Below are 24,137 nucleotides of genomic sequence, written 5' to 3'. Positions count from 1 at the left end.
TCTCGAACGTGGAATAGTAGGATAAAATAATATTGATACTTTGATATACACGGTCACGTGTGTGTGCCCCCATGAAACTTTTTAATTTTTATCAAACTAGTATTGGGTAAATGATACATCATAAATTACATTTTTAGATTTTATTATTTACAAACAAGTGCTCCTGATTGGCATCGACCGGCTTTTCCTGGGGTCGATATATTCAGGTAAGAGGCACTTTTCGTAGAAATTGATTAATTTCGGTTTCATTTTTTGGCACCAAAAACCCTCGTCCCTTGATATTACTTCCACTTTAAGTGGAAATTGTTGACCAGTCCACACAGCAAAAAGACACAATTTCTTTTCGCTGAAACATAAAAAAAAATGTGAGAATGACTATCGTTACATTCACGTTAGACCCACCAGGCACGCCGTTTGATTTTTACCCACCAGACTTCCCGAGGGTTAAAAGATGTACACCTTTTTAGGGGCGTTTAGTTCAATTTACGATTGGTATAGCTCGTGCAACGAAACGCGCCTAAACGGTATATGGATAATATGAAAAAAATATTAACAATGCTGCAGTTACCTAATGTGAAGCTGCCCCTGAATTTGGTAATACCAATCGTGGTTGGTATTAACGGTGCCGTCCAATTTCCAAAATTTAATTTTGCGCTGCCTTATCGCTTCCTCAGCATCCATGTTGCGTGCAGAATATGGACATTTTATTTCAATAATTCCCTGGTTGTAGAGACCATCGGGAGATGCACCCAAGAAATAATGCTCTTTGTCGATGAAAAGTCCACACTTTTCCACAACGATGTTTTCTTGTTGCTGTAGTTGGTCTATAGCAGATTTTTCATTACTTTTACCATATTCTATGGCTGGCACTTTGTCCAACGAATACGAGTATACGATGGACTTCACAAGAGGTGCTGAGCTTATGTTGGGTCGTCTCTTGCAAATCTAAAAAAAAAATAGCTTAGTACGGATAGCTGAGTTATATTCCAGGAAGAAACCTGCGCTTATATTAATATTTAAATTACCTTGCTGAATGATGAGGCTGTCAACAGGCATCTACGGAGCTCTAGCTACAACGCACTTTCAGCTTGTAATACCGTGTCACGTTCAACGGCATGACGATTTTCCACAAGTTCTTTTAAATTAGACAAAAACAAACTTTTGGCTATGTCGTACTGCTCTGGACTCAAATCTGGTTTTTGGCATTTCTCTCCGTAGTCTCGGTTCTCATTACTAAATATTATTTTCCTTTTAGGACCTTGACGGCGGCGATGAATATTGCGCCTACGCCGGCGCAACTCCAGATTTTTTACAGCTTTCCTCGGACTTTGTTTGAAGTTAGTTTGGTATAAATTGTACTGTGGTTTACCGGTATTAAATGCAACAACCGCAGCATGGCACCTATAATAATAATAAAATATCCATTATCCACAAACAATATGCTACAAATTCTATTCTATTCTACTCGTAATATAAAGGAAAGAGCAATTAGACATTTCATAATACCTGGCAGTATAAGAGTTTTTTAAAGAAAAATTTATTCTTTTTCCCCCTATATGCTTAGCCACAATGCTATTAAACTGTTCGGCTCTGTTAATATATAATATAATAATATAATAATCTTTATTGACATATTTGTAATTACAGAAATCCTATGAAGACTCTGACACCTAAACTAGGCTTTAGTGCCTGTATCTCAGGAGTCAGTGGCTTCTCCCAATATAATTCGTAACAAGTGTCAAGAGAGCTTATTCAAAATTTTACAAGACAATACTTTTTATAGACATTTGTAAATTCCAGATATTACATCTAATTATCTTCTTACACATAATATACTTAAACAAAATAACATATATTAAAAAAAAAAAAAATGTTTCAGTATAAATTACAATGAATATAATAGGTAATAAAATAGGTACATACACATAAAATACTAAAATACATAAATATACATAATACATAAATATACATAATTATACATTTTACATATGGGTATATGTAACACTAGTATAAATATATAAACTATACACATAATTAATGAATCAAAATAACTAAAATATTATTGTAGCATGTTAGTTAAATAGATCTTCTGTTTCCTCATAATTTAAAGACAAAAGCCAAGTCTTAACAATTGATTTGCAGTCATGTAGTGAAAGAGGGTAGAAATTTAATTTTTTGTTTATTTTATTATATAGAAAGACTGAGAGAAATGCTCGTTGTCGCCTTGCGAAGGTAGTACGGAATTTTGCTGTGGGGAGTACATTTGGTATACAGCGTTTGTTACTGCAAACCTCTGGGTTATAAGGGGTATGGACATGTTGTTTGGCTATTATATTAAAGACGAATAACTGTCTAACACTGAGGAGCTCACACTGTTTATATAAAAGTGTGGTTGAAAATCTGTAGGGTTTGAAAGTCATTACTTTTAGTAAAGATCTGTGGGCTCTTTCAAGCTGAATTAGATGTGACTTGCACGCTCCACCCCACACGCTCACGCAGTATCCAATAACCGATTTTACTAAGGCAAAGTAAACAGTGCGGAGTAGTTCAAATTCCGCGGCATAACGTAATTTTTTGAATGTCCAGATTAGTTTTCGCGTGCGTGCCGTTATAATCTCAATGTGAGGAAGCCAACTCAATTTATTATCTAATTCGATACCGAGGTATTTAATGGTATTGGATTTTGTTATATTAATGCAAGTACAATTGCGCTCAGAGACACATATGTGTATTTTAAGATTAATATCAGTCATATGGGAATTAATAGTTTGGAACTGAATATACGAAGTTTTAGAAATATTTAAAGTAAGTAAATTTTCCCTGAGCCATCTAGCCACCTTCTGCAGTCCGCTTTCGGCAATATTTTGTATCTCGGTCCAGGTGTCCCCATAAAAAACTATAGCCGTATCATCGGCATAGGTAAACAACCTGCAACTAGTTAGGGACATATTACATAGGTCGTTTATGTAAATAAGAAAAAGACTTGGACCAAGAATACTGCCTTGCGGAACTCCAAAAGTTACATTTGCGTCGGAACTAATATGATTATTAATCTTAACCCTTTGCACCCGACCACTAAGGAAATCTTTAAAAATAAGCAGGGCTGAGTCTCTTATTCCAATTCGCTCCAATTTGTCCACAAGTATAGGTATTGAGACGGTATCAAATGCCTTGGCAAGATCGAGGAAGACACCAAGGCACTTTTGTTTCCTGTCAAGTTTTTCTGTGACAAACTCAATCAAGCTACCCACAGCGTCTTCTGTTGACATACCCATTCTGAAACCAAATTGTGAGCTGGACAGAATATTGTACCGATTTAAAAACTGTATTAACCTCACGTTAAGCATCTTTTCTAGGATTTTTGATAGTGCTGTAAGCACAGAAATCGGTCTGTAGTTTGCAACACAATCCCGTGCCCCACCCTTGTGAACAGGAGTAATGAGAGACCTTTTAAAGACTTTTGGAAAGCAGCCTTCCCTAAAACATGTCTGAAACAAGATAGTAAGCGGCGATACAATGACATGTCTTACCATTTTTAGAAATCGAGCTGGTATAGAGTCCCAACCAGTGGCACAATCATTTTTTAAGCTTAAGATGAGAGATTCCACCTCAACCTCATCTGGTGGCATTAGTACGAAGGAGTTAGTCAAGCAATTAGATCTTGTACATATGTAGTTATACTTACACCCTGTAAGTTTTTCAGCTAGCTCTCTACCAACATTAGAAAAATAACTATTTATGTCCTCAACCGCATCCAATGCGTTACAATTCCTAATTAACTCATCGGCAGAAGATTTTTTACTTGAACTATCGGTGACATATTTTATTGCAGCCCAGGTTTCTTTATTTGATTTTGCACTTTTTAATAAGAATTTATCGTGTTCGCGCTTCAATTTTCTAAGTAATGAGCAACAAAAATTCCTGTACCTTTTATAGGTTATTTTAAGAATTTCATTTTGGGGGTCCCTTTTTAAATTAAGATGCAGTTTATCCCGGTGACGGATACAGCGAAGTAGGCCCGGAGTCATCCAGGGCTTAAGAGATTTTTTGCGCCTGGGTACACGGACTTTTTCAGTGTTAGCTTTAATAGCAGATGACAGAATTTCAACAAATCGAGTCGCAGCAGACTCGGCGTCTTGCTTGTTAGTCATAAAAGTAAAATCAGCCAATTCAACATATTTTATAGCTTCACTAAAATTTACTCTTTCAACAATGGAAGGGCACTGAGTATTAGTCCGTTTACTGTTAAGGGATAGATTTATTAGAATAGAGTCGTGATCAGTTACGGTGGAATTTATAACTATAACACTAGTTTGTAAAACAGTTTTAACCATTACATGATCGAGACAATTGCTTAATCGTGTTGGATATGTGTGGCCTGGCAGAAAACCCAATTCGCTGGTTAAATTTAAGTAAGAGTTACTGTTTCTGTCACCGTTTCCAGGTTTTATATCGATATTTATATCACCTATTAAAAATATATTCTTAGATTTTATAGATTTAACAATATCATTCAAAGCATTCAAAAAGCGCTCAGTGTAGTAAAAGGATGGTGATCTATAAATAGCTAAAAGTACAATATCTGGTACTATTTTAGCTAGCAGAAAGTTAGCATCTTTAGGATTAGGTTCTTCAATTTCGCAATTTATATTTTGTTTAGCATAAATTATAATACCGTCATTTTGATTTAAGCATTTTTTTGTGAAATAAGAATTATAATCCTTGAGACTGGGTATGGGTTTATTATCGTTTAACCAGCATTCAGTTAAAATTATTATATCTGGATCAAAGTACAGACGAGCTATATGGGCCAAGAATGCATCAATATTTTTGTAAACGCTACGGATATTTTGTGTTATAATTTTTAGGGAGTTTCCTGATTTTTTTACTAAATCATTACAATTATTTATATCACAACTGTAGGCAGTTGCCACTGTTATATTATCAATATCATTATTTATATTATCAATAAATCTAGCCATTTGTAAAATATTAAGCTTTTTGTCGCAGCTACTCGTGTCTGAGAAATGCTGACATTTTTACAAAGATAAGATCTCGATTTCAACATGATCACTAGACTAAGAATGTATAATTTTTTAGTTATGTAAAATACAATACAATGAACAGAGTATAAGTATGTATATAAAGTAAAACAATAATATAATATATAAAAAAATAAAATAATATCTATAAAAACAATAATTAAGTGCCGGATTTTCACAAACAGGAAAGTTATCGTAGGCCGGCGGAGTTTCCTGGGGGCCTCAAAAAGTCATTGTTTTAGACGAAGTTTATTTAAATCACCCTCACTATCAATTCTAATATGCCGTTTACCTTCATCTTGTCTCAGGTAGGTTCTTCCAAATGAGGTCCAGCAGAATTTATATCCATTTTCCTGAGCAAATGCACGAGCCAGATAATTTAATCGTTTTCCGCAGGGTGATAGACATTCTGAAATAAAAAATGGCTTTGCTGGTCCTTCCAAACTTAAGTGTGCCGTGTTCAATTTGTTAGCAGAATTCATTTTGTTAAATTTGCGTGCCTTTTCAATAATACCATCTTTCAATATAACGCTGCCCAATTCCACAATAATTGCTCCATGTCCAGTTTTACTTTTTGTACGATAAATATCCTTAATATCCTGTTTCTGTATGGGAAAATCAATAACATCTGCAGCTTTTGAAGCAATTTTACATAAACTATCCTTATTTTCACCGGTAATCTTAGGAATATTTCTTAGTTCAAGTTTAGTTGAGGCAGACGTTCGTTCCAGCGACTCGATTTTCTTTTCAAGCTGATCAATATGCAGACGATCTTCATTCCTCTGTTTTTCCAACTTCTCGTATTTAGCTTTCATATCTTCGTACTGCTTAGAAACAAAAGCAATGGAGTCTTTTATTTCTGTATTTTGTGTCAAGATTTCTCTCATGGAGGATTGCAAGGAGGTGAATTTACTTTCATTTTGAGAGTTTGCTTTAGCAAGCATATCCTTAATTTCGGTTATGAATTTTTTAATATAGGACTCATCCTGCTTGCGCCTCATAGTTACATTGCTTCGCTCCTCATTAGATAAATCTGGCGCGGAGCCCGAAAAAGAAGCTTTCGGCGCGTTCAACCTAGCTTCCTTTAAGTCTTCGGGAGTGGGGGTGCTGGGAGGTGTGCGCTTAAGAGGCATATTTCTGACAAAAGATGACACCAGAGTACACGAAAAAATAAACTTGGACCAGCCCCCTATAAATTTCCGCTACCCGCTATCGCTTATGAATTACGGCAACTTACAAAGCTTGCGTATCGATGATGCGCGCAGACGGAGCGTACAACTTAAGCTGTCTCACAAGTGTTGTCCCGTTCGCACAGATGCACTTACTGCAACGCAACTCATGCGCTCCTGGTACACACCTTAATTTATTCGCACGGAATTTATTTTTAATTTGATTTTTAAGTTATAAAACAAATAGAATGCACACGTCTAAACGCTTCCGCGGTCCAGGTGTTGTTGTTGACATTCCAGAGTAAACTTTTAGAATGCAAGGCTATTTGGGACACGTGAGCTATAAGTTTACCAAACAAGTTTTTTACAACAGGAACTAGGTTCTGCTCTTTTTTTTTATCCTCTGGACAATAATAATTTTCACATGCACTGTGGTCGCCAAAAACATGCTTCGGACTGTTGATGATGTCGTCTCTTAGTTTTAAATTTTTTTCAGAGTTGCTTGTAGTTTGAGCATTGCGAAAGCGAGCTGCTGCTCTTACCGCTGTTCAGAGACGAGTGATGCGTTCGGAAGTTAATAATTTGCGCTCAGTAAGAGGAATCGAAGTATCTTTTTGCAGTTGCATTAGTTTGCTACAGTAGTTTCTTAATAAGTGATTGGAGCATTCAATTTTCTGGACTTGAACATTGGCATAGGGCCGGCTTTCCAAAATTTTTTTGTATGTGCTCGCATCTCCATCGGCGATAAGCGTCGAGTATATTAAATTGCGCTTTTCAACTGAGTTTTTGAAGCCTTCGACAATACTAGCTTGTTCCATGCTACTCGAGGAACCTGTGTGATTACGAGCACATTTATGATTTGGAGGCGAATTATTGTTCTTCAACGATCGGGCACAAATTATGCAGTATTTATTTTTTACTTCCATATGTAACACCTTCCCTGTTTTAATTCCAATAATTGCGCCTGCTCCAGAAGGTGCAGAAAAGTTACTTTTGTAGGACCGTTTCGACCAACAAGCATCGGCTACTACTGTGATTGAAGGAATTCCTGTTATAACTTCACCACCTTCGATGGCTAGCTTTGCTTCCTCCTCAGCAGCCTCTTTCATTGATGCCTCTGCAGCAACTGCCCACCACTTGGATACGTCATTATGGCAAGTTGCATAAGATTTTTGACCTAAATTTGGAAGATCTATAGCACTCAAAAACTCATTCAGGTTGCTCCAACCACAACCAATTAACATGGCACCAGTCACTGCAGCATGGTTTGTGGTCATCTCTTTTGGAAAATTATCATTGCATAGTGTGACATTAAATTTCTTGTTACACATTGTACATTTGAAGTGGATTGTCGATTCTAAGCCATTAAGTATTTCTTTGACAATTTCAACATTACTTATTGAACAACCGAGTCCAGGATTATGGTTAGCTACAATTTTGATTTGATCAAAGAAATACATGAAATCAACAATCCTTCTTCCTATAATTTGATATGGAGGAATGATATGTTTTTGTGGCTCCACTTCCTGAAATCAGTAATCAAGATTAATAATTGAATTACGCATGGCAGATAGCGTGACTACGTGATATAGTGACCAACGTTATATACCAATTCAAACTCTTCAATATTTGCCGTTTCTTCTAAATGTATATTTTGTTTTTTCTCATCTATTTTTTCCAGATCCGATATGAGTGCATCAAATAATTCCCATTTTAAAAAAAATAAAGAACTGGATTAACATTTTATTTTAAATAATAATAAAATAGTAGGAAAACTTGGAGATACCTCCAAGTTACATTGCGTACAACTTACTTGGTCACCTTACCCAAACATCACAAATCCATAAATAGGTATCTGATTTAATATAAATGACTACACGACATTCAGCCATCTGGTTTAATATTGCGCTCAATTACTTGGCTGGTTATTAGACAATGATTTAATTGGAAACCGGGGTTTAGTAAAAGCCTCTAATTTACTGATTAATTTACCCAGATGACTGCTAAATATATACTGATTTAAATTTAAGTATGAATAGCTAATTATACTAGCTGATAGTAAATACTTACATTGTCACGATTATTATTTTTTGAATCAACACAGGAGTCGTTATTGTCAGGAGATTCATGAGTACGTTGGTTTTTTTCCTCGTTAATCTTTCTCCTGGAAAACGTTTTATTATTATAAAATTATTAAAATAAGTATTTAAACAAACATTTGTTTGTTTAAATACTTATTTTTTGACGTTACTTTTATAAATATTGGAAATTAATTGAAATATTTTTATTTTATTTTTAAATGTAATACTATTGTATATGTAATGAATATTTACATCACAGATATAGATTTACATAGAAAACGCAAATGCATGTACTTCGCGTGTCCGAACCCCGACCAAGCGTCAAGGTCGATCGCCGCTAACTTCAGTCCACGCGCGTCATAAGAAAAGACTAACGGTATAATGTAAGCTGGTAGCAAAGCTAGTAACTAGTGGCATTGGCGGCATCGGTGTCTTTGAATCGGTTTGGATTTCCCGTCACTAAATTTCGGCTGTGACGTCACAATAGGTATTAAAAAGTCGGCACGCTTGGTTTCAATACAAATCGTGATACTTGCGTTATCTATGTACATCTATATCTGTGATTTACATGCTATTATTTTAGCTAAACATGCGAACTCTGTTGATATTGTAACACCAATTTTATACTATGTTTAAAACTAATAAATTATTCTTATTCATCAACCAAGATATTAATATATTATATTGTCTTTGGTTGTCAGTACGCCGTAATTGTTTACTAAACAGTAACGATGAACAGATTTTACTTACATACCAAATTACCTGTAAATGACAGAAAAATATCGCGAAATTAATTTACCTTTTTGATTGCCTGGCGTTCGCTGCAGACGTCGCATTTCTACTGCAACTATATTTTTTGCGTTTGTTACCCATGCCTGTAATAATATTATTTTTTAGCAAAATTGCGATATGACAACTCGAAAGAAACATTAACTAGAAATTTTACTTACTTAAGTATCAAATCCAATGACGCACTATACTCCTTTTGAACCTCGGTCGTACGTAAGGTCAATCAACTTTTAGACGCGCGGGAAATGAGCGATACGTCCACCCTCTGGGATGACCCGGCGCGTACTAAATCACATTCGCCCGTGCGCGTAAGGCCATTTTCAATAATAGTTTGTAATAACTATCGTCGTATAATAATTATGTAAATTTACTTTTATTATTTATTCATCCTCAGTTAATCGATACAAAATAGTTTTAACGAATAAAATCGGGCTTTTCTCATAAAAAGCTGTTTCCAAAATCGTATAATAAGTCATTTATAAAAATGGGTGGGTAATTATTAAAATATATAATTTTTAATATTTTCCGCTGTGGTTCACCAATAGACTATATATTCTGTCCTACGAAAATATTTAAAAAAATGTATTTACATAGCTTAATGGTAATTTCATATCTCAAAGTGAGCTCTGACGAGCGCTTTTGAAATTTTGCTTTAAAGAAATGTCAAATTAAACAAATATGTTCTATTAAATACCAAAATTTTCCTTTGCAGTACACTTCTATAAGACTTTATGTTTACATAATTGTACATTTCTTTATTTAATAAGCTTCGATTATGTGAAAAGTAGCATGTCAAAAGTCACTAAAATATCGAAATCTCGCCTTCTCACGGCTGCACCCTCTTAAAAGAATATTTAAAATCATTCGTCAACCATGACCAAGATAATTGGCCTAGATATGTGTACACTGCTATAATGACTTATAACACATCCGTTCATTGTACCACTAATTACACCCCTTACGAACTTTTGTTTGGACAAACACCTTTTATACCGACTCAATTTATAATACAGATCCTGATAACACATACCCTGAGTATCTCAAAATGCTAAAGCATAGATTAAAATACTCAAGAGAAAAAGTCCTCGAAAATATTGTTAAAGCTAAGGAAAAATCAAAACAATACTACGATTCTCATACAAGACCTATAACATATAAAATAGGCAATTACGTCTATGTAAAAAATCATTTAAGACTCAGAAAAGCACTTTCCCTTATATGGAAAGGCCCCTATAAAATAATATAAAAAAACGGTAGAAATAACCTTACTTATTAATAGGCGTCTCGTCACACATCATTTTGACGAAGTGAAACTTGCTAATGTTTCACAATTGTTTATTGCTGGTTTTACTTGCTGCGACTGATGGTAGACTGTTACTACGGTTTGTGATGAACATACTTTTGTGAAATTGCTGTTGGATCATATTATTAGGATTATTTGTAGTTTAATTGGTTTCGTTCATATTGTTCCCACGAGTGAGGTCGAAATAAGTAGTCACTTTAAGGGTGACGCCTATTCCTTCAAGAAGGCTCATACAACAACGTTTGCCGGGTCCGTTAAGGTTGGCGCTAGCAGCTTACTACCCGTAACCCATACATCCTCTCGGCGCGCTTCCCACCTTAGGATTAGGGTGAGTTTTTAGAGAGGCTTTCTAGCTCGTGACACGGGCGGTGAAGCCAATGCCCCCGGCCCCATAATACAATGGAGTTGCGGGTTGTGGAGGTCATTTCCTACCCCCAACAAATCTCAAAATTTGAATAAGGTAACGGGCGATAATCTAATGACTTGTGAAGAACAGGTTACAACTTGTGACAAAGTTGAGGCTTGTTTAAATTCTAGACCTTTTTCATTAGTTAGGGTGGGTGCATCAACAAATTTTGACGGACACGTAACCTTTAAATATGGCGCTAACGAACGACAAAAAAAGTGTTGATTCACCATCTATGAACGCTTACGTTCGTTAAAAAGTTACACTTACGTTAACCAGTGCTTGAACCATTGGTAATTGTTAAATTTTGGTTTGTAATGTGAATGGAATCAATTTTATTTAATACTTTTAAAGGTAGTTTTTCGAAGAAGAAAATAAAGTTCAAGTGCTTGTGAGAAAAAAAAAGCGAATTTATAGTTTTAATTTATTTGAAGAAAATGAATTTATTGATAGATTCCGGGTTACAAAGGAGGTAGCAATTTATATAACAGAATCAATTAAAAATGAAATAACAAGTAATACGGACAAGTAAGTTAATTTTTGTTTATTGTATTGTACTTAAAGGTACCATCTTGGGCCTATATAATTTATTATATTTCAAATCAATCGCGTTACAAGACAGTATTCAACATTGTTTCTCGCAGTAAAACCGATTGATCAGTTCCTGGTTACCTTGCAATATTACGCCTCAGGATTCTTCATGAGATGTGTGGGTGATATGTCTGGACTCCACAAATCTACAGTGTGTCGAATAATACAGCGAGTAACACTTGCAATCTCAAAATTACGCCCTCAATAAATATATATATATATATATATATATATATATATATATATATATATATGCCAAGGACTGACTAAGAAAGGAACAAATGGCTACAAAGTTTTATAATATAGCCACGTTCTCTAAAGTGTTAGGTGCCATTGATTGTACCCACATAAATATTTTATCTCCAGATCAGTAACATGGTACCTACTCGCACCTGTCTTTTAAGCCACCAACGCAATCAAAGCACCAGAGGAGCGGCGGTACAACCCGCTCATTTCGGTTAAGGGTCAGGGATCTCTAAAGAGGTCCCTGAATTCGGGCAAACTGTATAACGTGGTCCTAGGCATGCTGGAGTGCTTTTATCGACTTAAGACTCGATTTTTTTATGAATCGATTTATCAGGTTACGATTCGAATCGATTTAAAAATCGATCTTTTTTGGAAAGAATCGCCATCCCTAAATTAACTTAAATTTTTATTAAAGGTATTTACGCCTGATAGACCAGTGCCGATAATTTTTGAAACCAAAAAAAATTACAGTAGGATGAAACCCATTAGAAAAGCAGGGGAATATGATCAAAATGAAAGGAAAAATAAATTACGGTCGATCTGAGGTCGGGAAGGGGTAGGGGGGGAGTTTTAAGGGTAAAAAACGGTTTATCTCGATTTCCGGCAAAACTAAAAGTCCTATCGAAGAAAACTAAATGGCAAAGTTGTAGGTAATAAAAAGATCTAAAACTTTTGTATTCACACATTTTTCAAGTCTATCTGCACTGCATTTTTATTATTTTTAAAGGCTATCTGCATTGGTCTATGATGAGACTTGTTTCCAGTATAAAATCAGAATCGGATTATACTCAAGACTCGATGTCAACGGTGGCAAATGATTCATTGACAATACATGACCACCCAGGACAAAGAAAGAAACGCATGAATCCTGTCGATATTGAGATTTTAAAGATTTTGCAGAGTTCAAATGAAGTGCAGAAGAGCAACTCGCCTGAGACAAAAAGGCTAATGCCATCGGACGAAGATGAAGCTTTCTTGGTCTCCATATTACCGTCTATAAAAAGATTACCAGAAGATGATAAAATGGAATTTAGGATACATGTGATGCAATTAATAAGGAAATACACAAATCGTATGCGTATACTCCTACAGACACGGGCACAACATTGATAGTTGAAGATGAGAATTTAAGAAAAATACCACAAGGTGAAAATAAAAATATCAACTTTGATTCTCAAGCTAGTACTTCTGTTGTCAGTACCAATATTGTGGAAGAATCAGAAACGGATGCAGCAGTAAATTCGATTACGAATAATAATTTAAATAGTATTTCTGAATTTCTACATCAAGATTTTGAAAACATATAAGAATTATTAATAATAATTAAATTAATTGATTATTAATTTTAAATACAAAAATAATGTGATTGGTTGGTTTCTATAATGTAAGATTAATAAAAAACATTAATGTGTAAAGGTTACTGACTGCCTAGACGACAAAAACTCGTAGCAATAATTCTAGTTATATTGTTATAATTTGTTTTGTTATCTGTGAAGTGTTGTGAATATGTGTGTAATGGTGAATGTGGTATCACAGAACAGATTTTTATTTCTTTTTACTTATGTAACTTTCATGACGTTGTGGTTTATGACATTTTCCTTTGAATTATTGTAATGTAGAGGGAGGGTAAAACTTGCTGAGTTTCTTGCCCGTTCTTTTCAGAACAAGGCCTCCTGGTAGTTTTGCGAACGGATGGCGTAGTGTTGCTCTTTCGCGAATTTTGTAAACGTTTTTGACATTCATAAGTGTAAATGATACGCACAGAGGTCGGGTAAATACGGTTTGTCGACTAACAACTTTATTGTAAATAATATTAGCACATAGTCTAGCAGATGGAGCTAGTAGGTATATGACATTTTGTTATACATTTCAACATCCCCACTTAACTAAATAAAAGATGCAAACACATAACAATACATACATAATATATCCATTACATATTATTTTGTGTTGTTGCCAGTCCGTTCATTAGTTCATCGAGAGGCGTGAATGCTTATACGAAGATGTGTAAAAATGGAGGACGAAAAACTAATAGAATGTGTACGTAAATATGAGTTTATATATAATTTACAACATCCGAAGTATATGGATAGTTTAAAAAACAGAAATGGCTTGGAAGGATATTTCGGAACAACTAAAACAACCAGGTATGTCAATTATTATTCAAATATCGTTTATTTGAGTAAGTAATTTAATTGCAAAGTAGATATCCAATCTAATTGCCCTTGAGCCGTTTGAAAAAAATCAGCAAATTTATTGCGTACTTTAAAAGCGGTAGAAACTGCATTACCTCCTTGGTGTCTTAGGTTGTTAAACTGTACAGGAGTATTAGTTTCCACAACTAATACTCCTTACGTTACAACAACCCGCATACAATTGTTCTGACAAAACTACTTCGAATTATCCTCACTTAACTTCATTTGTATTAAGAGATACTGACAATGATGAGGTTCTTAATGTCCTGATGGGGTTAAAATCAAATAGTGCTCCAGGCTGGGATGGCATTCCTACCCAATTCTTAAAGCTAACTGCTGATATAATTGTCCCTATTATTGTTCATTTGATCAATCTATGCTTTGCTCAAGGTGTCTTTCCAGATGCACTGAAAATCGCTGTAGTTACCCCAGTGTACAAAGGAGATGATAAAACGGATATAAGCAATTACAGGCCTATTTCTGTTTTACCACCTATTGCCAAAATACTGGAGAAAATAATTAATAAACGTTTAATGAACTACCTTAATACATTTAATATCCTCTCCCCAAGTCAATATGGCTTTAGACGGGATTTATCGACAGAAGATGCCGTGTTGGATCTCACATCACTTATTACTAATGCTGTGGATAAAAACAAAAAATGTGCTGCAGTGTTTTTGGATATGAAAAAGGCATTTGACTCAGTATCAATTACAGACCTTATCGACAAGTTGGAGAAAATAGGCATAAGAGGAATTCCCTTGAAATTATTCAAAGACTATTTATGCAATCGAAAACAGAGTGTAAAAATAGGAAAACACCAAAGTGAACAATGTGAAATCACCTTCGGAGTTCCGCAAGGAAGTGTATTGGGGCCCACTCTATTCCTTGTATATATTAATAATTTATGTAACATGGATATAGAAGAGGGAACAATGTTCACTTATGCTGACGACACTGCTGTCGTTTTTGTAGCTGACACCTGGGAGGCTGTTAAAAATAATTCCCAAAAGGGCCTTGCAAGAATAGCTAAGTGGCTCAGCGATAACCTTTTGACCCTCAATACCTCTAAAACTAACTATGTATGCTTCTCCAATTATAACTCCTCTCAACCACCTCCGACGTTTGCTATTCAAATACATACTTGTGGCTCACCTCATTCTATAATATGCTCATGCGATTTTATTAAGCGGCAAAACTGCGTAAGATACCTGGGTACTATGGTAGACCAACGCCTATCATGGCGCGATCATATAGAGCTAGTTATGGCTAGAGTAAGAAAACTCATATGGTTATTTAAAAATCTAAGACACGTAGCTGACTCGGCCCTCCTAAAACAAATTTATACTGCTCTTGCGCAGTCAATATTAATATACTGCATTCCGGCCTGGGGTGGTGCCATTAAAACAAAATTCCTGGAACTGGAGAGAGCACAAAGGTCACTACTCAAAGTTATCCATTTTAAGCCATACAGATTCCCTACGGAAATGTTATATGCGGTTAGCGATCTTCTGTCAGTACGTAAGTTGTATGTACTGCAAACTACTCTTAGAACCCATCGACATATTGGATATGATCCTAGTATTTTGAACAGACGTAGAAGGCATAATGTGGCACCTTTACCAACTTTTAAAACTAAATATGCTCATAGACAGTACTGCTACCAGTCTGCTAACTTATATAATAAATTAAACAAGGAATTAAATCTATATAATATGAATAAATATAAATGTAAAATAACTATAAATTGTTGGTTAAAAACTCAAACCTATGAAGAAGTTGAATCTATTATCTAAGAATTACTATTCTAAAGTCTACTTTTATCTTACACTCTAAAAGAACACACACACTCAAACATATGATACAGACATATACACACATACCTCATACACACTCACTCACACACACTTACACTCTCACACATCAACATACACTTAACTGAATACAACGAACACCCCTCAATTTATCACTCATACACGATGCATCTTTTAACTTGTATAAATATTGTTTTGTTTTTGTAATATTATTCCCTTTTGTCTAAACTTACATACCTAATTAAGTGTACCTAGGAAGAGCGGATACTCCAAACACAAGTATATTATACATACTTAAATGGAGGCTCCAGCCACATGTTGTTATCATTGTAAGTGATTGAATAAATATTTTTTTCATTTTCATTTTTTCATTAGTTTCCGTCAAGGATACAGTCGCCGCGTCTTAAAAAATTATGCAATATGCAAGTAGTTAGTACAATTTTTTCGGAATATTCTGGTTTTAAATGCATACGTCTATTATAAATACGAAATTTTTGACATAAAATTCCAAAAGCATTTTTTACAACACGTCGTGCACGGCAAAGGCGATAATTAAAATGGCCTTTCTTGCTATCGTTTATGGACTGTTGTGAGGGATAAGGTCTTAGAAGATTGTTTTTTAAGGAGAAAGCTTCATCTCCTAATATTACACACGGTGCACTGACATTAGTCCCCGGCAAACACCGATGGTTTTGTAACCTCCGGAAACTCAGTGAGAAGAATGTGATAACGTGAATTGGCATGAGGTGCTTCCTTTAGTTCTTTTAGGCATACGTAGCGCATGGAAGGAGGATATATCGTCCAGCTCTGCTGAGCTGTTATACGGTGAAGGTCTTAGATTACCTGGAGACTTATTCATATCGTCGGGTACTGAAATCACCGATCATAGTGACTTCTTGTCGCGTCTACGACAGTATATCAGCCAGTTGAAGCCAACGCCTGTTATGCGACATGGTAAGGCCAAAACATTCGTGCATAAGGATCTAAAACACGCAACGTCGGTATTCGTAAGGCAGGATGCCGTACGTAAGTCTTTAAAACCACCATACTCTGGTCCGTACAAAGTCCTTGACAGGACAGACAAAACCATGAGAATAGAAATGGACGGCAAGACAACAACGGTATCTATAGATCGAGCGAAACCGGCACACATATTGACTGAAGAGGAGCCTATCAATAACACCACTGCAGGTCCCAGTATGCCCCTTGCAAAGAAGCCTGATTATGTAACTCGTTCAGGCAGAAGAGTTCGATTTCCGCGCCACTTTTACGACCTATAGGTCTCCGGGGGGGCTGATGTGGGGACTGGCAACACTGCGCGGGAGACGCTTCACGCCAGTCATTACCGAGCTTCGTCGCCGGCAGGTCGTACGATCGTAACTACGCCACGTATCGCGACACAAGCCAACAATAATAGTTAAACGATACATTGTATTAATTTATTAAGTGCAGTGAATATACATGTGTGTTTAAATATATGGGGTTTCATTTATACCAACTCTACACCCCCATAATCTATTACTGGAGATATTAAATTTATTTTCGAATATAGCTCTGCCCATTTTTGATTTTGACAAAATACCCCCATCACTATCTTTGCCGAAAGCACCAACGTTAACAGCTATGAAGTTATAATTAGCGTCAACTAAAGCCATAAGTACGATAGAAAATGTTTTTTTATAATTAAAATACAAAGAACCACTGTTTGGTGGTGATAAAATAATAACATGCTTTCCATCTATAGAAGCTACACAATTAGGAAAATTCCATTTATTCCAATATTCTTCTATATTTTTTTCCCATTGTTCGATGCCAGGCGTCGGGATACTTTCTCGCAGTACATTTTTTATTACAGCATCACAAACTTCTAACACGGCACGTCTCACAGTACTGATTCCCAAACGATAACTAAAAGCAATGGTTGTAAATGAATCGCCTGTTGCTAAGTACCTGCAAACAAAATATCAATATTAATCGTGTAATTATTTTTTACAGCTGCAGCTTGCAAACAAAGATGGCAAGGGCTAAGGGATGCATACAGCATTAAATAAGAAAAAAGGCAAAAGTGGACAAGCAGCGAAAAACATTAAGAAATGGAAGTATGAAGATGAAATGGCTTTTGTTGCTTCGTTCTTTGCCGAGAGAAAATCTTTAGAATCCGTTGAGCTGACAAGTGACGATGAAGAGTCACAGCCGAATAGCGATACAGGAACTGAAATTCAGAACCATCACTTCAACAATGAGATCGATAATACTGTTGATATTGCTGCTGCAGAAAATATTACAGCCACCGAAATTCAGAACGAAGATGACATTACTGCCAGTAATAAATCCTCACAACCACTACTCAGTCAAGCAAAAAAGGCCAAGACAATAAAGAGAGGTAAAATTCAACCACCACAAACAGCATCCGCTGTATTGATGTGGAAATTGTTAGAAGCGCAAAATAAATCTCCACGGCAAGACGATGATTTTTTTGCACATATCAGATACAGTAAAGAAGTTTTCTCCTTACTTACAAGCCATCGCAAAAAACAAAATATTCAGTTTAGTTTCCGAAATGGAGTTACAACAGCTCGCACCACCTAACTTTGCTACAGCGACACCACCGTATGCCTATGCTTCATCTCCAGCATCGACTTCTTCGAGTGTACAAGCGAGTGCTACACCTATGCCTCCGTCTCCTGAGCTTTGGAACACTACCGAGTGGAATAATAATAATAAAGCATAGAGCTTTACCATGAATACTGGATCAAAAGTTTCATTAAATATTAATAATAAACAAATTGTTTTTTACTTACCGTAAACACACAGCAAGCTTTTCTTTAGGTAGCAGGCATTCTCTAAAGTTTGTGTTTTTTTTGACAATGTCATTGTCAATTTTTTTCAGCAAATCGTTAAATTTGAATGTACACATTCGGAAGAACTGAAAAAAAATTTCTTCGTCATCAACTAAGTGCCTGAATAATGTCCAATATTCTCCTTCCGTTTTTCGTTTTTTTATAGAATTGTGAATCCAGTAGCGTCGAGTGTTTTTTAGGTATTCCTCTTCCTCTTCATCCAAAATGATGCGCTGAGCAATCATTGCCTGTTGTTCAATCGTTAGTTTCCTTATAAGTAACTATTTCAATATTTCACCACATAACGCGTCTACGCAACACTGATATTTGTACGAGAATGAACCGTTGCCTTACGAGTGTATTGAAAAGATTTCTGCCGTGTCACATACGGGCATCATACAGATTAAATACGGGTTGTAAACGGGTTACGCTGTCGGCCCGCTTCAGTGGGCGAAATGGAGCGTACCGGATTGCTTTCCGTGCTGGATACGTTCCTAGCACGGTCATGGTATGCTACGGGATAGTGGGCAGACACCTTAAGCAGCAGCTAAATATCGTCTACGGTTTGCTTAACCTTCAAATAAGAGAGATAGTACCTAGGGAGAAGGTTTAGGATTTTGATGACCTTTTGAAGCAAGCACGCAGCTCAGAGGCTCTACTAAAAGAGAAAGCAGGAAAAGTAAATATAATAGACACCAGCGAGAAAACCGAAGAAACTTCTAAAGCTGAGGCCACAGCCCCGACACGCACAAGAAAGGTGGTCCGGTGTAATTTCTGCAAGAAATTAGGTCACGTCTTAGAGGAATGTAGAAAGCGTAAGAAGACTATGGAAGCTAGTAACGAGCAAACGGATACAGCGCCATCTAGGTCCAAAGATGTGAACTTTTCGTGTTACGGTTGTGGTACACCGAGGGTTTATCAGAGTAACTGTAAGATATGCAACAATAAACAGACCGAGGTGCCAGACAAAGATGGTTTGGAATTCTGTGCCATCAATATACAGCTTGACAAGGGATCTCGTCCCATGGTGTTTATTGAGGTCAATGGTATTAAAGGCAGAGCTTACGTAGATACGTGTACCAAAGTAGCGTCACGCCGTTTGAATTATATCAAATGTAAAAGGCTCGGGGACAAACCTTCTCCGAGGAAATGGCTACAGTCACGTTGGCGGATGGATACTCAAAAGTACAGAGAGTGCTGACATTCGAGGCCGATTACAGATTGCAGATACGCAATTGGATGTATGCAAAAAAACTCTTAAGCACTGTGTCCGTCAGTGATCATCAGAAAGATGGCTAGGACTACTGGAGTATTAATTCCAGATCATAGAGGAAATCACTCAAACGACCCTGTAAAAAAACAGAGTCTGTTATAACCAGTGTGTGTGACCATATCAAGAGTTTGCAGCCAGTTGAGTCACATTTTACTAGGCAAAGGTCAAATAAGTTATATTTGGATGGAGATTTAAATTTTCATAAATTATTTGAAATGTATAATGAGTGCCTTCTATCTAATATACATGAAGAGAAAGCTAAATCCGAACGTCTATAACGAGACATTGTAAATGAAAACTTTAAGCTCAGTTTTCATATTCCTAAGAAAGATCAGTGTGATCAGTGTCACATCTTCAGAAATATTAACGGTCCAACAGAACAGCAAGTCATCGATCATGAAATTCACGTCACTAACAAGAAGTTATTCCGACAGCTTATGAAGTCTGACAAAGAAGAAAGCAAATCTTCTCAAGGTAAAATTGCTGGTACTTTTGATTTTCAAAAGATTCTCAATGCACTCCATGGCCAATTGAGTATTTTATTTTACAAACGGTAGCTGTCCGTTTTTAATTTTACTTTATTTGATTTAGCAAATAAAGAGGGTCATTGTTATATGTGGCACGAGGGAGAAGCCAACGTGGTTCTAATGAGGTATCATCAATCTAATGAGGTATTTCTCATTTTATACATAAAATGCAACAAGGTGCAAAAGAATTTAGATTCTGGTCTGACAATTGTGCCGGTCAGAATCGCAATCATATTGTGTTTGCGTTTTATATTTATATTGCTCATAAGCTTAATACAGTGAAACTTGGTTAAGTGGGACCTGGATAAGTGAGAAACCTCACAATAATCAACAGCCAACATTCCAAGATTTTATAAACGTCGATGACGGTTTAATAGTTTCAGGAGAACTTAATGAAAGCGGCATTGTTCATGCCTTCTCGTCTTCTTCATTGGAAATGAAGAAGTCATTTTTTTTATTTAAACTCATTTACATACATAACACTATGTATTACTATCAAACATACATTTCTTGAAAAAAGTCACACCCAGGCAGAAGGTGATAGCGTACATGCTCTAATAGAACGTTCGTCCTGTTAGATATTTTGTAGACTAAGTTGGCAACACTGGCCACCATCACCATCGCTAATTTATCAGTGGCGAACGTGGAAAAAATTCACATAAATGTAAATATTAATAAAACAGTGTTGAGAAAAATATAATGATTGGATAAATTAGTGCATTCGATGTTAAAAACGGCAATTGGTCGGCGTATATTGAACGGGTTGAGATGTATTTTATGGCGAATAAAATAGAAGACGGCGTCAAATTACCCACGCTTATAGCGGTAATGGGGGAAGAAAGCTACGACTTGCTATCTACGTTGGACAGTCTGAAAAAACCTTCGAGTCTAACTTTCGAAGAAGTTGTGAGTTTAATGGAAACGCATTTGCAGCCGAAACCTTCCATATTAGCGGAGCGTTACAGATTTCGGAAAAGAAGGCAGCAATAAAACGAATCGATTGCCGACTACGTGGCAGACTTAAAAAAATTATCACGGTTTTGTGATTTCTCAACAACACTAGAAAATAATATTAGAGACCAATTCGTGTGCGGGCTAAAAAGTGAATCTACAAGACAGAGGCTGTTTGCCGAGGCAACAACAGTTTATTCTCCAATCACACTAATATTGTTAACAATAAACACAAGCAGGTAGATATAGCAGAAAGATAAATTATAGCGCTAGCGGAAAGATTATGTTAGCGCAGTAAACAAGCGTGCGTCTGCCGTGAGAGTGCGAGACGGACTAAGGACAGCGGGCGCGCGCATCACTGCGCCGGCGATCGATCTAGGCTTCCATTGTTAAGTGGGTGATAGACGTGCGAGTACGGAGTAAAGCCGGGCGCATACATACTGATTCCGTATCAGGGTTTCAGATTCGGAAACCTGAATGGTCCGCGTGCATACAAAATGTTCGACAAGGCGCACACCGTTCTTACTTTTTCCGGACAGAAAAAAAACCTGACGTTCGGTTCGGAAGAACGGAAAAAAACCTGATGACGTCACCCCGAACGCAGCATTCGCATACATTTTGGCTCGATCGCCGCACACGTACGGAAATTTACATTCAGAATCGCGTTGGCGCTGTGCCGAGTAGACGTACGACGTGTAACGCTCTCCGTCAGCTGTCAAAAAAAATGTGCGAAGCCGAGAATTTGATAATGAGTGTTGAAAAACACCAACGCATATGGGATATAAATCACGCGGATTATCATAACCGTGATATGAAAGATTTGGCCTGGGAACAGATATGTAAAGATCTTATTCAGGATTGGGAAACGTGCACAGATAAAGTAAACAAATGTAAGTATTTTAATATTCCTTTATTGTTGAATCAATTTGGATTAATAATACTTTCATTGTATTGGTATGACAGTTCTCCTTCCAGCGAGACGAATTACTCGGCGAAATTATCTCGTATAGTTCTGCCTCGGTTTGTAGATTGTCGTGCAGAACGGAATGGAAAATCCGCGAAGTAATGTGCCAATGTATCTTTAAAATTATAACCATCTCGTCTGCGTACAAAATTATGCAATACGCATGCTGTCTTCGTTATTAGAACAGCAAAATCTGGTGGAATTGTCATACTTGTATGAAAAATCTCCCACTTATTTGAAAGAATGCCGAAAGCACATTCAACTATTCGTCGAGCTGGACTCAATCGATAGTTAAAGATTCGACGTTGATTATTGAGGTTCTGTCTTGGATAAGGTTTCAAAAAATTATTGTTCAGTGGAAAGGCCTCATCACCTAAAAACACAAATACGGTAGAGATGGGCCATTACTTCCTGGCAGAGGTTTGGCTTCAGGCAAATTAAGGCGATTTTCTTGTAACATTTTCCCAAAAGCCCAATTTTTTAAGATATTACTGTCACTGTCTCTGCCAAAAGCACCCACGTCAATAGCTATGAACCTTAGGTCTGCGTCTACTACTGCCAACAAAACAATAGAGAAATAGTTTTTATAGTTATAAAAAACATACCAGGCAGAAGGGAACTATCCGACCGAAGATGCAGAATCTACTCAACCACAACAACAATTAGAAACTGAAGAACAAAATATTGAACCGGAAAATATCAATCGTGTGGAGTCACCCGTACCTACTTTACCCTTTAGTCAGTCAGAAAAAAAAGAAAGATGTCCCCAATCAAATACTAAGGCCTACAACGCACTAGCGGCTGGCCGCGATGCGGTGTGCCGCTGCGGTTGCAACAACTAAAACAGAAAAAATCTTCTGCTAATATTGACGAAGATGACGACACGAAATATCTTCTTAGTTTCAGAAGCTATATGAAAACAATGAATGCTCATCAAAAAAATAATTTTAAGGTCGGTATGCTTCAATTGGTAAAAAAGATAACCATGGGAAACGAACCATCGCCATCAACGTCCCGGTACACTTACAGCTATTACCAACAAAGTGACGATTCTTCAGGATCGTTTCCAATGGCTGGAAATAACTTATCTCCATCACCGACTTACGTTCCATCTTATCAAAATATACACGTGCCCAAAGTTTCACCAATATATTTGCAGAGTCCATCTCCATCACCACCAACTTTTTATCCAACAAAGCCCCAAGCAAGATTATCCTGTTGAGATATCTATACCAAATACTAGTGTTGAAGATAATGAGGCTACACAGTTTATAGTTCTCCAGCCTCAAGATTCACAGGAGGGAACAATGCAAGAATTCTTAAACTTTAAGTAAGTTTAAAGCGTAATGTTTGTACAATATCTTAATTTTTATTAGTTATTACAATAAATACATACATACCTTAATGTTATGGTCAATTTTTCTTCTGTATCCAAACACAATCTCATGTGCGTATTTTGCTTTTTTATTTTATCTCGTATGCTATTATGAAGCTCATCAAAGGATTTCATTGAAATCCTGTAATATTTGAAGAATTCTTCTGGGTATGCCCGAAACTTTGCTCTTTTGACATAGAATTGACTCTCAGTTAATCTTTGGGTATTCAGTGGATGCACCCAATAACGACGTTTTATGCCCTTTTTGTCTAGCGCCAATAAAAGAGCAATGAGCATCAATTCATCTTCGTCGTCCATACTCGTGCGTTATCAGAAGCGTCTATGATCGAACTGATCGTTTAAATTCCGAATGCAAAAAAACAGAATGTGTGCGCTCTCCACACGGAATTCTTGATTAGGAAACCTGATCAGGAATCAGTATGTATGCGCCCGGCTTAAGCGGCGGCATCAGTGGTGGACGTATTTAGAGTACAGTAAAAGCTCCCTATTCGCGCTTCCTTTATTCGAGTTTTCTCTGCTCGCGGATTATTCGCGGCAAAAAATTTCTTTA

General features: G+C 36.5%; 2 protein-coding genes across 3 annotated transcripts; both read right to left on the bottom strand.

Annotated features, from left to right (window-relative positions):
* Positions 1-125: 125 nt before the first annotated feature.
* LOC125058318 lies at positions 126-9,564 on the bottom strand. Of its 2 annotated transcripts, XM_047662381.1 has the most exons (6): positions 9,092-9,564; positions 8,282-8,375; positions 7,821-7,919; positions 7,119-7,737; positions 430-471; positions 126-346 (listed from the first exon to the last, which is right to left on the bottom strand). In XM_047662381.1, exons 1-5 carry the CDS (start codon positions 9,220-9,222, stop codon positions 464-466), a joined length of 951 nt encoding a protein of 316 aa, XP_047518337.1. In that variant the 5' UTR covers positions 9,223-9,564; the 3' UTR covers positions 126-346; positions 430-463. The 2 variants fall into 2 exon arrangements, with proteins under 2 accessions (XP_047518337.1, XP_047518338.1); XM_047662382.1 differs by lacking the exon at positions 430-471 and having other exon boundaries at positions 126-154; positions 7,461-7,737.
* Positions 9,565-16,007: 6,443 nt separating this feature from the next.
* LOC125058904 lies at positions 16,008-17,597 on the bottom strand (the record flags this gene model as incomplete). Its single annotated transcript, XM_047663043.1, has 2 exons — positions 16,008-16,391; positions 17,109-17,597. Coding segments are annotated over 2 exons (873 nt in total), but the record flags the coding sequence as incomplete, so codon positions are not given.
* Between the last annotated feature and the right edge of the window lie 6,540 nt (positions 17,598-24,137).

Source organism: Pieris napi, chromosome 18 (assembly GCF_905475465.1).
Source record: "Pieris napi chromosome 18, ilPieNapi1.2, whole genome shotgun sequence".
NCBI classification, from domain to species: domain Eukaryota; kingdom Metazoa; phylum Arthropoda; class Insecta; order Lepidoptera; family Pieridae; genus Pieris; species Pieris napi.
This window is presented reverse-complemented; position numbering and strand designations above follow the sequence as displayed.